The 17905-nt window shown below is 40.9% G+C and overlaps 1 protein-coding gene across 50 annotated transcripts in view; it reads right to left on the bottom strand.

Moving 5' to 3' along the window:
• The window catches only part of LOC137521919 (fibroin heavy chain-like), a 387111-nt gene extending 371874 nt beyond the window's left edge, over window positions 1-15237 (bottom strand). For all 50 annotated transcript variants that reach the window (XM_068241809.1, XM_068241813.1, XM_068241800.1 and 47 more), the window contains exons 1-3: window positions 15198-15237; window positions 9135-9193; window positions 669-710 (exon numbers count right to left, since the gene is read on the bottom strand). In XM_068241809.1, the coding sequence (XP_068097910.1) occupies window positions 669-710; window positions 9135-9189 (97 nt within the window). In that variant the 5' untranslated portion in view covers window positions 9190-9193; window positions 15198-15237. The remainder of the gene's footprint in view (window positions 1-668; window positions 711-9134; window positions 9194-15197) is intronic.
• Between the last annotated feature and the right edge of the window lie 2668 nt (window positions 15238-17905).

Consider the following 17905-nt stretch of genomic DNA (forward strand, 5'->3'; position numbering starts at 1 on the left):
TGGGTGGAGGGGTGCATCTACTATCTACAGAGAGCGACTTCTTAACCTGAGTGGGGTCAGGACCTAATGCTCCCCACCTGCATTTAAAGTGGTTGCCTATGGGTAACCCGTGTTTGTGAGTCTATACACATAAAATTGTATTGAACTCCTTATTTTACCTGACAATACTGCACCATATTGGGCTCTCGATTCTCTTCTTGTTTTTAAGCATACTGATAGACTATGGAGGTCTTAAAGTGAACCAGAGGCGAAGCACCCTCATGTATTTTACCATATATATCAGTGGGAACATTAGAGGAAACACCTACCCTGCTCTCTGCTTCATCCTACACTGCTCAGCCTGCTTGTTACCAGCCCTGATAAAATCTCTGACTGAGCATTCAGTCTGGCTTTGCTCAGGAACCATTATCGTGCTGAGCTGCTGCAGATCTCCCTAGCAGCATAATTTTTTTCTAGGTTTTAGGATCTAAAAGCTTGAAAAAAAAATTGCACTGCTTTTGGATCCTAACATCCAGAAAGAATCATAACGCCAAGGGGGTTAATGTTACAGGTGTTTTTTGGCTACTTACTCTATCTAATAACATGTATACAGCTATTTGAGCCTTAAAGTGATTGCAACATTTTTTTTAGCATTTCTGTAGTTAAATATTAATATTGATCATACTCACAGATGGTTTCCCGTGGACGACCTTCCACATATTGCACCGCACCTACATGAAGAGCAATAATTACATTGAATGTTACAAAATGATTATCTTTTAATAGCATTAAATAACCACATCTCTAAGGGATTTTTTCCTTAAACACCAGAGCAATTTTCACATTTCAGCAATGCATCCATTCATTTATCAGTACCTATCACAGTGAAACAATTTATATCTTTTTTTTTTTTCACCACAAAATATGCTTTCTTTGGGTGGTACTTTTTGCTATGAATTATTTTAATCTAACTACATTTTAATGGTAATAATAAGAAAAAGTGGGAAAAAAATAATTATTTCTCAGTTTCCGGACATTAAATTTTTAAAACAAAACATTCTGTGGATAAAACCCACACATTTTATTTGCCCATTTGTCCAATTTATTGCTACGTTTAAAATATTTCCCTAGTGCAATGTATGGCACCAATATTTTATTTGGAAATAAAGGTACATTTTTTTCAGTTTTGCGTCTAATCACTAATTACAAGCTTATCATTTAAAAAATGATAGTAATATTCCCTCTTGACATACAAATTAAAAAAAAGTTCACTCCCTAAGGTTGGACAGGGCTACATGAATCCTCCCACATTACACAATGACCTCATAGACTGATCATCTGTGTGGGATCAGGCCACTTGCAGAAAAGATGTTACTCTGTAGCAGCTATTAGTCCCAGGACAATAGTAGATTTTCTTATCATTCATGCTGATTAAAAGCACAACTATGCCTAAAAATGACAATATAATGAAATGCATGGATGTGCCAACCCTACTATGCAATGGATAACGTGCTAAACTTTGCTCACAATGAATATCTATACACGCATTGTAATTTGCAATCACGCATTGTAATCGTAATGCAAATTTTCAGGGAAAATCGTAATTCATTTTGTATGTGATTGCAATATTTCGTAATTTTGCATAATTTTGTGTCATTTTGTGCTGACTTTAGCGGTTAATAGCAAAGCCCCCATACATGCTATTGCTACCAAAATTGCTACATATGTTAAGGGGAATAGTGAGTGCAAGTCAACAAAAAATAATCTGAGTCTGTCCTTTTAATTAGTTAATTGGCTTCCCCCTAAATTGGCCCTAGAGTATGCATGCACAACTGCCATTCAGGAAATGTTTTTGACAACAAAGAAAACCTTGACAATTCCCCATGAGGAGATGGACTACCCCAAAGCATGTCAGTTCTATCAGATTTAACTGCTTAGTTTTTTTTTTTATGCTGCAGTGATTCTTTAATATCGAAAAGCACACACTGTAGTTATTACTGAAAATGCATAAAGCAATATCCAGTACAATAATAAAGGCAGTCATTTTCAATTGTTTAATTCGATGTTAACAGCTAAAAAAAAATATTCCATTCTATGCCTTTCTTTTCAAGCAGGAGAGTTCATGCCAACCAAGTTGTCAGTTTTAAAACAGCCATCTAAAAAGGGAAAGTATATAGTAGCTGCAGAATGACACTGAACCACTAGATGGTGCTGTCTGCTCATGCTGTCATTATAGCTGGCATTAATATTTTGTCATGTAGCCTGTTTCATCTGCTCATGTTTAAATAATTAGTGTATTTATGCTTAAATATCATTAAAATACCTTAATATTAAGCTCTGATCAAAAAAGTGCAGCTACAATTGTACTTGGTGTTTTTATCAGAACTTCAGCAGAAAGTGGGTTGATTTACAGTTGTAGAATTGGTGGAAATAGCTTCAAAGTATATTATTCAAGCAGGCTTTTGTAAATGTATTATTATTATTATTATTATTATTATTATTATTATTATTATTATTATTATTATTATTAATATAACACTGACATCTTCTGCCGCACTTTAAAGAGTACATAGTCATGTCACTGACTGTCCTCAGAGGAGCTCACAATCTAATCCTACCATAGTCATTGCCTAATGTCCTACCATATTATTATTATGTATTTATATAGCACTGACATCTTCTGCAGCACTTTCCAGAGTACATAGTCATGTCACTGACTGTCCTCAGAGGAGCTCACAATCTAATCCTGCCATAGTCATAGTCTAATGTCCTACCATATTATTGTTATGTATTTATATAGCACTGACATCTTCTGCAGCACTTTACAGAGTACATAGTCATGTCACTGACTGTCCTCAGAGGAGCTCACAATCTAATCCTACCATAGTCATAGTCTAATGTCCTACCATATTATTATTATGTATTTATATAGCACTGACATCTTCTGCAGCACTTTCCAGAGTACATAGTCATGTCACTGACTGTCCTCAGGGGAGCTCACAATCTAATCCTACCATAGTCATAGTCTAATGTCCTACCATATTATTATTATGTATTTATATAGCACTGACATCTTCTGCAGCACTTTCCAGAGTACATAGTCATGTCACTGACTGTCCTCAGAGGAGCTCACAATCTAATCCTACCATAGTCATAGTCTAATGTCCTACCATATTATTATTATGTATTTATATAGCACTGACATCTTCTGCAGCACTTTCCAGAGTACATAGTCATGTCACTGACTGTCCTCAGAGGAGCTCACAATCTAATCCTACCATAGTCATAGTCTAATGTCCTACCATATTATTATTATGTATTTATATAGCACTGACATCTTCTGCAGCACTTTACAGAGTACCTAGTCATGTCACTGACTGTCCTCAGAGGAGCTCACAATCTAATCCTACCATAGTCATAGTCTCATGTCCTACCATATTATTATTATTATGTATTTATATAGCACTGACATCTTCTGCAGCACTTTACAGAATACATAGCCATGTCACTGACTGCCCTCAGAGGAGCTCACAATCTAATCCTACCATAGTCATAGTCTAATGTCCTACCATATTATTATTATTATGTATTTATATAGCACTGACATCTTCTGCAGCACTTTACAGAGTACATAGTCATGTCACTGACTGTCCTCAGAGGAGCTCACAATCTAATCCTACCATAGTCATAGTCTAATGTCCTACCATATTATTATTATTATGTATTTATATAGCACTGACATCTCCTGCAGCACTTTCCAGAGTACATAGTCATGTCACTGACTGTCCTCAGAGGACTTATCGGTATGTTTTAGGGATGTGAGAGGAAACCAGAGTGCCCAGAGGAAACCCACACAGACACAGGGAGAACATACACAATTGGTGCAGATAGTGACCTGGCTAGGATATGAACCCAGTACCCAGTGCTGCGAGGCGAGAGTGCTAACCACTATGCCACCGTGTATAGATTTCTGCTGGTTAAGTATTTAGTGTAAGCAAAGTTTAGCACTTTATCCATTGCATATTGGGGTTGCCATGCTTGCCACAAGGAAAAAAATATTCAGCAATGAAATGAAACTAACACCTGAAACAATAGCCAATTTTAAAATAACTATCACATCTGGGCAAATTTCAGCAGAACCAGAAGAATCTGAAAGGTGCAAAATACCCATGCTGGAATGGCCCTGGATGTCTACTTTTCAAAATGGTGGCAGTTGAGGTATCGGACTAGTGATGAGCAGCAGGGTCGAGGCAGAGGCGAGAGAGGCCCCAGCCTCAGGGCGCAGTGTAGGAGGGGGTGCACAACTCACTCAGCTATCATTCCCTATTGTGTTTGAAGCAGAGAGAAATAATAAAAGGGGATACATGGCAGTGACTGTAAGCCAGATAACTAGAGATAAAGGTGTTGAGGGGGTTGGGGCTCCTCTTAGTCTAATAGCAATCAGTGTGTGACTGCTGGGGTGGGAGGGATGGAGGGGCACACTTTGGTGTCTCAGCCTTGGGTGCTGGATGACCTTATCTCAGCTCTGATGAGCAGAAATGACCTCTATGCGTAACTATGCATCGTAATTCGCAATCACACATCGTAATGGTAATGCAAAATTTCAAGGAAACTGTAATTCATTTTGTATGTGATATTGTAATATTTCGTAATTTTGCATAATTTTTGCATAACTTTGCGTCATTTTGTGCCAACTTTGGTGGTGAATAGCAAAGCCCCCATACATGCTATTGCTACCAAAATTGCCACATATGTTAAGTAAAAAGTCTACAGGGTCCTTTTGGATTTTTTTTTTTTACTTTTACCTACTATTCTCCTTAACATATGTAGCAATTTGGGGGTCAATAGCATGTACAGGATCTTTGCTATTCACTGCTAAAGTCGGCACAAAATTACACAAAAATTATGCAAAATTTTACGCAAAATTACGAACCACCATACGGAATCAATTGAATTTATAATCGTAACTAGGTATAGGTGTAATTGCAAAAATGTATGTGAAATTTTGCGTAATCGTAATTAGCTGATTTAGTAATCATCACTAATTCAGACACATTTAGGCCTTTGCAATAGAAGAATTATTTAACCTGGAAGAGCCAAAGCATATATTTTGAAGAATTTGATAGCAGCGATGCTTATGTGAAAATTAGGAAGGGTGAATTATTTTTTTTTAAAGTGTTTTCTGCATTATATATTTACTCCTTTTCAGTCAGTTTAAAACCTCTGTGAAAACAATAAAAAATAAAATATGTTAGGTACTCACCATACAATTTTCTGGCAGATTTACCTGCCAGATTGATTTTTTCCAAAACATTTGGACACAACAGAAGATAATTTAAGACCTCAATTTTTCCAAAAATACAAAAATTCTTTAATAGTGGCCATCAATGTGACACATGATCAACACAAAAATTAAATTAAAATCCAAGCGTTAAAAAAACACAATATTTTTTTTTTGCTGTTTACCATGGTCAAAGTCTAATAAGCTCAACCAACTTAGCATGCAGGCTAGCTGCAGCTGTATATAGGCAGCCATTATTATTGTATCTATGGGATGCATGTAAGTGTGGGTATGAGAGTGGATTGGAACCCCTTGGATGGATGATGGGAAGTTTGTGAAGTCCAATATTGTGTGTTTTTAACGCTTGGATTTTAATTAAATTTTTGTGTTGATCATGTGTCACATTGATGGCCACTAATAAAGAATTTTTGTATTTTTGGAAAAATTGAGGTCTAAAATTATCTTCTGTTGTGTCCAAATGTTTCAGTTATATTAACTAAGCTGTAGACCCGTCACCCCAGTGTACTAGTGGTTTGAGATATATAATACTCACCCAGTTTCACTTGGCATTTTGTTTTCTTAGTGAGGACTCTTATGTTCCCTGCTTTCAAAGATTGATTTTTTCCAACATGTCCGATCTGAATTTTGATTGATTTTACGATTTTTTATTCGTTTTTTTTATCTTTTTTTTTTATCACGGACGTGTTGGAAATAATTCATCTGGCAGGTTAATTGTGAGAAAACGCGGAAAAGCCGCCGCGTGTGTCAAGAGCAAGGCGGCTGACTCCGCGTCCAGCGCGGCGGTTTGCACGCATAGACACGCGTCTGGTAGTATGGTGGAATGCGGAAAGGCCGCCGCATGTCCTGACAGCAAAGCGTCCGTTTCCGCGTCCAACGCGGTGGTTTGCATGCAGCGGCGTGCGCTTGGTGTGGCTGGGTCTGTTAGTGCACATAGGCAGATGGAGAGCTACGCGTGCGCGGGCCTGAACTCAGGACCTTTATACCAGCAGGGGAAGTGTCAGCTGATCAGGAAGATCAGCTGATTCCTTTAGGACTCATGATTGGCTGAGTGGCTCGGGCGGGGCGGCAGAGTCCAGCTACTATATATTCTGCTGCTTGTCAGTTGCTGGTTGTCTGTCATTGCAAACACTTTGTGGAAGCATTCAGACCATAGTCAGATCCTTACAGTGTGTTTGAACCAAGAGGACTTGGGAATTCACACTGAGCCAGATTACCTTGTACTGTTTATTTGTTAGACCAGTTCCAGGGTGTAGAGATCAAGGCCCTCACACCCCAGACTAGGAATACTGTGTATCTTCTGTGTATTCTCTAGCATAGTTCCAGGGTGTTGAGATCAAGGCCCTCACACCCAAGACTAGGGAACTGTATTGTCTTTGTGTTATATTCCAGACTAGTTCCAGGGTGTTGATGATCACGGAACTCACACCGAAGACTAGGAAATTGTGTTATCACTTATGTTATGCTCCAGACTAGTTCCAGGGTGTTGTGACTACGGACCTCACACCCAGACTAGGATTGTGCTATTTCTGTACTACGTTAGCCCAGTCCAGGGCAATACCTTTCATATTAGCTGCAGGGCTTCCTGCTACCCAGCCTCGGTCCCTCACCCAGGGGTCCACAGGCTACAGGAATATCACCCACAGTCAGGGGTGAATTCCTCAGGAGTCTTAGGCCGCCAGCTCCTCTGGTGGTCTCCACTCAGAGTTGTTACTGTTGCACCAAACACTCTCACTATTCTGGTATCCAGAGGTAAGCAATACATCTGAATTAATGCTGATTCTGCAGATCATCGATAATCAGGCGTATATCTGTATTCTTGGTGGTACTGCAGATCGCCAAGAATCAGATTCTCTCTGCGTGCTGACACCAATCGTTACATTAATCTGCCAGAAATTTTTATTGTGTGTACCTAGCATTAGGAGCACTGTAAATTGAATAGGAAAGATTTCCAATCCCTACAGACTCAGAGACAGGGAGGGTAGGTCTTCTAGGTCAGTGTTTCTCAACATTTTATTGGTATGTACCCCTTTTAAAACCCTGAATTCACCAAGTACCCCCTAGCATAGTAAACATTATCACAAGTACCCCTTGACAAATATATATTCAATTATAGTACATGATAATTGGTACCAAACAATTTCCAAGCCTTAACTATTGCTTTTAATTATCTAAAATACTATTTTGGTGTTGTTTATATAAGATTTATCATTTTTTAAAACTCAAAATTTGTTATTCTTGGTTAAGTATATCAAACCCGAGTACCCCCTGGAACCATCAGAAGTACCCCCTGGGGTACGCGTACCGCATGTTGAGAAACTAGGTTCTAGGTAATGAGTCACTGTCTTAAAACCCCAGGTCCGAACGTTAGGAACTCCCATGATGTGGGGAGACAGGGTACAAGTAGAGCAACAGGAGGGGGAAGGGCTTAGGAGGATATATGTTTGGGGGGATGGGCGTTAAAGGAGGGGGAGATAAATGGGTTGATGGCATTTGCTGTTTGATGTACAAAGTATTGGAATTGTGGTTATGTGACCCACACTACTGGCGAAAAGCTTGTCATACTCCCTTTCAACTACTAAAATTGTTCAATAATTGTTCTGAAAAAAAATTGTTCTGAAAAAAAAGGAAAAGAAGAAAATCAATAAATCAATCAATTAGTTAAAATGTGGAAGCATTTGAAATTGGTCCTTTACATATCCCTACTATGTAGTTTTAATTGCATCAGGCAATTAGCCTTCCAAAAGTTTTATAAGGATATGACATGATACAGTTAAAAAAAAAAAAAAAAAACCCTCACTGCAGGCCCAGATTTATATCACAGGAACCTATAGGCACAGATGACTAGTGATGAACAGAAATTACGCCTATGTGTAATTACGCATCATAATTCGCAATCACGCATCGTAATCGTAGTGCAAAAATTCGAGGAAAACCGTAATTAATTTCATAGTTAATTGTAAGCATTCGGAATTATGCATGAATTTATGCGTAATTTAGTGCCAACTTTGGCGGTGAATAGCAAAGCCCCTATACATGCTATTGCAACCAAAATTGCTACATATGTTAAGGGGAATAGTGGGTACAAGTTAAAAAGTAAAAAAAAAGAATTGTTCAAAAAGACCTTGTAGTTTTTGAGAAAATCAATTACAATAAAAAACACAAAGAAAAATGGTTTTTGGTCAGTTTTCGTTGCATTTCTAAAATCGATTTGAACATTTTGAACAATTCTTGAGGATGTGGCGTTTCAGCTATGGCCTTATTGCTGAACATGACTGCCTAGTAAAAAGAGGTATTTTTGTAGGCCTCAGACTCTCTTTAACCTCCCTAGCGTTCTGGACGAGCTGAGCTTGTCCAGAGATGCTAGAGGGCACCGCTCGGGCCCCGCTGGGCCGATTTGAATAAATTTTTTTTAAACATGCAGCAAGCACTTTGCTTACTGCGTGTCCTACCCGATCGCCGCCGATCGCCGCCGATCTGCCACTACCCGATGCGAAAAAGGCCCCCCCACAGACCCCCTGCACAGCCTGGCCAATCGCCTCCAGGCTGCGCTTTGGGGTGGATCGGGAGTCCCTGTGACATCACGACGTTGATGACGTCGATGACGTCACTCCGTCCGTCGCCATGGCGACGGGGGAAGCCCTAAAGGAAATCCCGTTCAGGATGGTATTTCCTTATGGGCGTGATCGCCGGCGGCGATCGGAAGGGTGGGAGGGAGGGAGCAGGAAGGGAATCAGAATGCCCAGCAGGTTAAGTAAGCACGAAACTCTGGGACTGGGAGTAATATTTAACTTAAAGCTATTTTTGGCACACAGATCAGCAAAAGTATGTATATTTATATCACAATCCAACTTACCACAGAGCACCAGAGTCCACACCCATAAAAATGGATCCCCAAACCAGCCCATCATTCACCTAAAATTAAAAATAATTGTGGTTAAGATATGGAATGTCATCTGTTGCAGCACCTGTGAGCATTACAAGCAGTCAGATGTTTCTTAGAAAGATATTTATCAGAGCTTAATCTAAAACAGACAGGCCACGATGGTATTTTTATTCTGCAGTAAAAAGTGCAGCTTAACCACTTCACCTCCAAGGGTTTTTCCCCCGTAAAAAACTCGAGCAATTTTCACTTGTCAGCGCTCCTTCTATTCATTCATCTATAACTTTATTTCTACTTATAACAAATTGATCTATACCTTTTTCTTTTCGCCACCAATTAGGCTTTCTTTGGGGGCTACTTTTTGCTAATAATTATTTTATTCTAAATGTGTTTTAACTAAAAAAAAAATGGAAAAAATTCATTATTTCTCAGTTTTCGGCCATTACAGTTTTAAAATAATACATGCAACCATAATTAAATCCCACACATTTTATTTGCCCATTTGTCCTGGCTATTGCAATGTTTAAAATTTTTCCCTAGTACAATGTATGGCGTCGATATTTTATTTGAAAATAAAGGTGCATTATTTTCAGTTTTGCATCCATCCCTAATTACAAGCCCATAATTTATAAAGCAACAGGAATGTGCCCTCCTGACATACATATTAAAAAAGTTCCGTGTTTTATGTATTGTTTTAATTGTACATTTTTATTTAATTTTTTTATTTTTTTTTACAAATTTTTTGGGGGGGTAATTATTGGGGAGTGTGGGAGGTAAGGAGTTCATTTAAAATCTAAGAATAGTTTTTTTTTATTTTAAAAAATGTTTTTAGTTGTAATTTTACTTTTTGGCCACAAGATGTCCTCACGCAAAACTGCATAGTATTACTACACAAAGAGGAAGCAATGCGTTGACTTGTAACTAGCAGGTTTTGGGAATGACGGCACCGTCTCATGGATGGCAGCATTCATTCACATGGGGACTTAGATCAATGAATGGTAACTGTGTTTCCATTCATTGATCTCCCAGCTAACAATGGGCAGTAGTATTGGCGGCGGGAACGTGCAGGGGGGTGGAGTGGGAGTGCACGGCGGGGAGGGACTTAGTAGCTACGTCCCTGCAAGAAGCTATGGAGAAATGCTGGGATGTAGCTACTCGTCCCGGTGGTGGGGAAGTGGTTATTGCTTCCAAAAATGTTTGTGTGCAGTCATAATTTAAATGACAAAACATACATACTCAATAAAGTACTCTGGCATCACTGATGTATTGGTGGAGGTAGTGAACCCTGCTGCATACAAAACACTCCTGCCCTGCATATGTATGCATACCTCCCAACTTTTTGAGATGAGAAAGAGGGACACTTAAGCCATGCCCCTGCCACAACCCTAACCACGCCCCATCACACCCCTAGTCACGCATACCATAAAGATTTCATAAGAAAAATATGTTGTTTTATAATTTAAACTACTTTGGTCCTTTCTATCCTGCTTCATTTTCCTTCATATTTACATTTTAAAATTAGCAATATATCAATTTAAAGGATGGGAATAACATTTAAGGTAGCCATACACTGGTCGATTTGCCATCAGATTCGACCAACAGATAGATCCCTCTCTGATCAAATCTGATCAGAGAGGGATCGTATGGCTGCCTTTACTGCAAACAGATTGTGAATCGATTTCAGCCTGAAACCGTTCACAATCTGTGGTGGTGGTGGTGCTGTTGCTGCCGCCCCCCCCCCCCCCCCCCGCATACATTACCTGCTCCGGCCGGCGCGACTCCCCAGGTCTCCGCTGTCTTCTTCTCCGCTCTGGTCTGGTCTCCAGGTCCGGCAAGCTTCACTTCTTCCTGTCTGGAGGAAGTTTAAACAGTAGAGCGCCCTCTACTGTTTAAACTTCCTGCCGGGACAGGAAGAAGTGAAAAAGTGAAGCATGCCGGACCCGGAGACCAGACCAGAGCAGAGAAGACCTGGGGAGTCACGCCGGCTGGAACAGATAATGTATTGCCGCTCTATTGCGTCGGTCGTCGGGCACTCGAACACCGCTAGCGACGCGCTCCCTACCCTTTGGCAATCGACGGTAATTTCCCGCACGGAGCGATTGACAGGATCGATCTATTTCGGGTTGAAGTAGATTGAAATTTAGCGTGTAGCGTGAAGGATGTGACAGCAGATTCGATCCCAGTGATTGAATCTGCTGTCGATCGGCGGGGAATCGGCCTAGTGTATGGCCAGCTTTACAGTTATTCAAACTCATATTTTAGTAGAGAAACTGTGTTAAGTCTTCAAAGGGAAGGGGGCGGGAATTCAATTACCTTCTGATCACAGTGTTCTTATCTTATCCGAAATGGGAAGCTTATGTTATTTATTTGCATGCTGAGATAAGCTTGTTACTGTAGCTAAAGAAAAAAACCTTTTCACAGGCCAGCTAGCACTGCACAGTCCCTGCATCTCAGGCCTGTTTCCATTAAGCAAAGATCTTTCCAGAATCTGCAGCTTTTTCCCGCAGGTGAGTCAGGCAGGGAAAACACCATCCAAACCGCACCACAGCACACTTTTGGAGACATGCTGTGCAGCAGTTTCCCGCAGCACACACCTGAACCCCTATAGCCATGCATTTCATGGCTAATTGATGCGGATGCGTACTCCCATCAATGCAAGTGCCAGTGTGCATCCTATAAGACGCATGCCAGCTCAGTGGAAACCGGTCTTAGGCAAAGGCAACCAGACCAGGTAAAAAGAGAAAAAAATTGGGTGGCATATAGAGGTGTACATGCAACAGGGGCACCCCAAAATAGCCAATAGTTGCAGGGCTAATAACGATAGTACATTTTACCAATGTATTAAGCATTGAAGAACGGCCTATAACTTGTAAGCTTTTTTTTTTACAAAAATATGTATTAAGCCTATGAACAGAAACACCAACTATGCAAAAGCAGCACTAAAAAGATGTAATCAATGTAGCAATATTTCTAATCATGTTTAATTAGTTTTACATTTTTTTCAGCCTGAAGAAGGGAACTATTTCAGCCTTAAAACACTAAGGCATCAGCATTTCATATGAATAAGTAATTTTTATTTGGATTTAAAAAAAATAAAGTGCAAGCTACACTCAAAACCCATTTACTTATTAAAGAGGTCATTCTATGACTTATGATTTCACTAGTAGTGTTGAGCTCAAATTTTGCATACTTGTAATTTCTCATCCAAATTCTCAGTTACGATGCAAAATTGCACTGCAATATTTCTGTCGAATTTATAATAAATTTTGCACGTAACCGTAATTATGTTGTGTAATTTTGTAGTTATGTTCAAATGTCGAACATTTATTTTTAAAGGATACCTGAGGTGACATGTGACATGACGAGATAGACATGTGTATGTACAGTGCCTAGCACACAGATAACTATGCTGTGTTCCTTTTTTTATTTCTCTGCCTGAAAGCGTTACAGATCAGGTATGTAAGTGGCTGACTCAGTCCTGACTCAGACAGGAAGTGTGATCCTCACTGATAAGAAATTCAAAACAATAAAACACTTTCCTAGCAGAAAATGGCGTCTAAGAGCAAAAAAAGAGATAAAAAGGGGAATTTCTTACCAGTGAGGGCCACATTGTAGTCACTTCCTGTCTGAGTCAGGACTGAGTCATATATAAATGTTCTGAGACTTGTCCAATATTTACCAAGTTCCGTATACACACAATATACATTTTAAGGAAATGCACAGCAAAGGGTCACCCTTCCCAAGTCCCTTTATCCCCTTGTCACCTGTGGTATAGTTAGAATTCAGAGCCCGGACCACATGGGCATTCACACCCTGAGCAATTAAATTTCAAAACTTTAATTATGAGTACTGGTGTCCTTTTATGCAAAATTTGCGTAAGTAAAATTAGCACATTACAACCAACACCGTACATCATAACTAAGAACTTAGTATTTACATATGAATTTAAATATTCCAGTTGAAATAATAAAAATCATTGGTTTTAAAGACTATTCAATGCTTAGGACATCCATGCATTAAAAATCTGTTTAGAGAGAACCTGAGATGACAAGTTTTATACTTACCCGGGGCTGTCTTAAGCCTCTTGTCCCTCGTTGCCCCATCCCCCCCCCCCCCCCTGGGTGGCTCCTGTCTCCTGCAATAGTGCTCGAAAGCCTGGTCGAGTCAAGCTTCCTTGCGCATGTGTGGCCCAGCTAGGCACGCTTCCCCATCAGGCTCCCGTCCCTGGGAGTGTCATGCACCTGCGCAGTAGTACTGTGCAAGCACAGAATGCTCCCAGCCACGTGAACGCAGAATGCTCCCATCCATGGGAGCACAATGGGGGAGTGCGACTGGCCGGGCCGTGAATGGGTGACAAAGCGCAACTCAGCCAGGCTTTTGGCCACTATTGCAGGTGACAGGAGCCACCCAGGGAGAGGGCGAGGGACGAGTGGCCTCAAAGCCCCAGGTAAGTATGGCACCTAAGAAGCTTCTTATCTCAGGTACACTTTAAGTTTGCCTAAACAAAATCCACACTCATTTTCAACTGATAATAACTAGGGCCGGATTTGTACTCTTTACCGCCCATGGCCACTGTCACAAGGCGCCCAGTATAGGTAGCGAGATGACCCCTCCTTCTTCCCTTCAGTATAGGTAGCGAGATGACCCCTTCCCTCCAGTATAGGTAGCCGGATGTCCCTCCCCCCCTTTCCTCCAGTATAGGTAGCCTGATGACTCCCTCTCCAGTATAGGTAGCCACATTACTTCTCCTCCCTTTCCCTCCAGTATAGGTAGCCAGATGACAGATGACTTCTTTAATCCCTCCTTCCCCTCCCCCCCTTCAGTATAAGTAGCCAGCTCGCCTTCACACCACAGCAGCCATCAGCTCATCTCCAGCACAGAAGCTTCCTCTTCCTTTCCGTCTCCAATGCTGCCCAAGTCCATAGCCGCCGGCCACAATGCAAACATGCACAGAGAGCAAGGTGGCTGCTGCACAGGTGGCTAGCAGCAGAGTACCGCAGTCAGGCGCTCGCCTGATCTCCCTGTATTTCAGTATTTGCAAGCTTGCTAATGCTGCACCAGTCTAGCCTGCTGCTTAGGTGCCCTTGCTCCTGTGGTTCCCTAGGCCATGCCCTAAGTGGCCTTAGCCTAAATCTGGCCCTGATAATAACATGGTACAGAGGACATTGTCAGTAATGCAGGATATAGGCGGGGTTCATATGAAACAGAATGGGTGGCAAAACAACAAGATCCATTCACATCAGTCTGTTCAGAATGGATTTGCTTGTTCCCTTCAGTCAAACAGAACCCAAGTTTGGGGAGTCTGCGATAATTGTGGAGCAGCCGGACAAAGCAGATGCCGAGGGGTATACCGAGTGATGGGGACGGAATGGAACACACAGACAGGGCTGTTTCTGAACAATTCGGCACCCCAGGCAAGGCACCTTTTGTCTCCCTACCCGAACCCATGAAAAGGAAGAACATAACCTACAGCAATTATTTTTGTGGGCACCAGTAAGAAGTTCATAGTTTACATAGAAATAATATTTTCTCAAAATAAGTTTGTAAAGCATACACAAATGTATTACTAGGCCATATACATCTCACTGGGCATACCTCACTAAAGCCATATACAAAACCCTTCCAATACCGGCTTTGAGGGGTGTGTATCCACTTTATAATAAACATCATACCCTTTATGTACAGCCTGGGTCTTAACAGGTTAGAATATTGACCTGGAAATCCAATCAGAGTTGCAACAATTGACACAGCAGTGCCCATTTAGGTGTTAAAATTACCATTCTTCCTTTTCTTAATGGAACTAGTAGCTGGCTATGCAAATTCCATAAAATACAATGTGCTAAGACTAGCTCTGTGGTGCCACTTTCTATAGCTGACACTCGGGCAACTTCCTGGTTTGCCTTTGCCTAAAAACAGCCCTACACACAGATCAGATGCCCAATGTAGCAAACTGATCCATCTAAAACTGAAATCGGGTCAGTTTTTACGGGATCCGGTTTTTTGATCTGTGCAGTGTGAATCAAGCCATAGTCTTACCTTGTTCTGGACTGGTGATGCTGTGCAACAGTGCTCCTGTGCGTTACCTTAGTATTATATACCTGAAATTTGTTTATACCCTCTGGCGTCTGGCCCGCCTGATCTAGGATGTCTCCTCCCTCACCTGTCTCCTCTCTGATCTACTGCCGACCAGCTGACAATCACTTGAGAAACAGAGAGATCTGTCACGAGGATCACAGCAAACATGTTTGTGAATACAGTATAACATCATATCAATCATGTATGGCTTGCTGCAATAGTGTACATATGTGTACAGCAGCCAGACCTGCGCTCCTGATCTGTAATAAACACTGTTTTTTGTCTTCCTTTCAGAGTTTCCTCACAAAACAAGGTAAAAGTAATGCAGACCAGTATATGACAAAAAATAACATTATTGAATGTGCTTGAATGTCTTATAAAGGGACTTTAATAAAGTGTGCATTTAAAATGAACCAGAGGAGAAAATAAGCTGATGAAATAAACTATTGTATTTATCCTCCTACTCCTAAAAAATACTTTTTTTTTAGGAGTAGGAGGATCCCATGGTTTTATTTTATATTTAAACATTTACAAAGTTGAATGAATGTTCTTATTATTATTTTTGATTATACATCGCCAACATCTTCTGTGGCACTGAATGTTTTGCTGTCTCTGCTCAGTGGCAGCCTATTAAGAGTCCCTGAATGAAAATACAATAACTGCTGACCATTTTCTATCTCCCTCTGCTCTCAGAAGTTGTATTCTGGCAGTAAAACTTTTATGGCTGTAATTTGCTTATCGGTGATGTCTACAATATTCCGGACAAGGTACCGACAAGACAGAAGCTGTCACTTCCATACCTAAAAATTAACAATTTCAGGCCGCTAAATAAAAAAAGTAAAACAGCCTGGGTATTAATATGTTTGGCACTGTACATACACATGATTATCTCGTCTCATCCCATCTTGCGTCGGGTACACTTTAAACGACATTATGATTTTATTCCCATTTTATAATACTAACTTGTCACTTCCAGTTCATGGAGTATAAGCCATTGTTTCATGCTAATACTGATGGTAAACTAGATGCACAGTGTGTTGGTCTCTGATCAAAACATTTGCTCCAGTATTTTGTCTCCTGTGTAGCCAAACTCCAGGGAGTGTCAATAACGGTAGAGGTAGCAGTGGAGGAATTTATCTACATTAACAGAGGGTTTAAATTGTGGAATGGGATTCATGACTCCTTATGCAACATGATTTACTTGGCTTCATGATCTTCAGAAACCTGCTAGATTTCATGTATGCTTGCATGAGCTCACTGGCTCCAGCCTTCTGATCACCTGACATCTAACTGCTAAACAGCAACCAGCACAACTGCCATCTACGTGTTTACTATTTACCTGCATCAGTGTTTACTTCAACTTACATCTGGAAATATGCCTGAAGAAGGGGACGAGATCCCAGAAAGCTTGCATTATTTAACTTTATCAGTTAGCCATTAAAAGATATTACTTTTACAAGACTTTGTTTTTTTTCTACCTACATAATTTGTTTGGCTAACACGGTACAGAAACATTTTTACTACTATCTACTGTGTAGCCGAACTCTGGGTAGCGGCAGTGATTTTGGCTAGCAGGCAACGGTGACTGCAGGAACTGCGCTAGTTTCACTACTGTGTGTAGACAAATTCCCGTTAACAGAGGTGGCTCCAGTTAGAAAAGTTGGATTGTGACAGTGATTCTGGATAGATTATTGTTAGACATAGGCAGGTTGTAGGTTAGGTTTACATAGATGTTAAAGGATACATCCGAGCTGTGCAAAAATAAAAAAAATCCACTTACCTGGGACCTCCTTCAGCCCCTGCCAGCCGTTCTGTGTCCCACGCCGCAGCTCCCCTCCAGCGCAGGATGTCCACTGCACCTGAGCAAGCAGCTCTCAGACTTGCGCTGACATTATCAGAACTGTACTGCGCAGGTGCAGTAGTTCTGCGCCTGTGCTGTACAGTCCGGATGACATCAGCACAACCAGTGAGCCACACGCTGGAGCGCAGGAGAAGCCGACCCAAAAGCCGACCTGGCGAGGTCGGCTTGTCCATCGGGAGCCACCGGAGCTGCGGCGAGGGAACAGGATGGATGCAGGGGGCTGGAGGACGCCCAAGGTAAGTGGATTTTTTATTTTTAAAGTGCTCAGACTTTCCCTTTAAAGCACAACTAAAATGAGAGGTATATGGAGGCTGCCATATTTATCTCCTTTTAAACAATACTAGTTGCCTGGCAGCTGTGCTGGTATATATGGCTGCAGCAGTGTCAAAATCACACCAGAAACAAGCATGCTGCTAATCTTGTCTGATCTGACAATAATGTAAAAAAACACCTGATCTGCTACATGCTTGTTCAGGGACTATGGCTAAAAGTATTTAGAGGCAGATGGTCAGCAGGACAGCCAGGCAACTGGTATTGTTGAAAAGGAAATAAATATGGCAGCCTTCATATACCTCTAACTTCAGTTGTCCTTTAAGGATACCCAAGGTGACAGGTGACATGATTAGATAGACATGAGTATGGACTGTGCCAAGCACATAAATAACTAGGCTGTGTTCCTTTTTTTCTTTGCCTGAAAGAGTTGATGTTGATCCAGGGATTTTATCTGATTGCCATCTGGAGTCGGGAAGGAATGTTTCCCTTTAGGGGCTAATTGGACCATGCCTTGTAAGGGTTTTTTCGCTTTCCT

The sequence above is a fragment of the Hyperolius riggenbachi genome, chromosome 6 (assembly GCF_040937935.1).
Source record: "Hyperolius riggenbachi isolate aHypRig1 chromosome 6, aHypRig1.pri, whole genome shotgun sequence".
Taxonomy (NCBI): Eukaryota; Metazoa; Chordata; class Amphibia; order Anura; family Hyperoliidae; genus Hyperolius; species Hyperolius riggenbachi.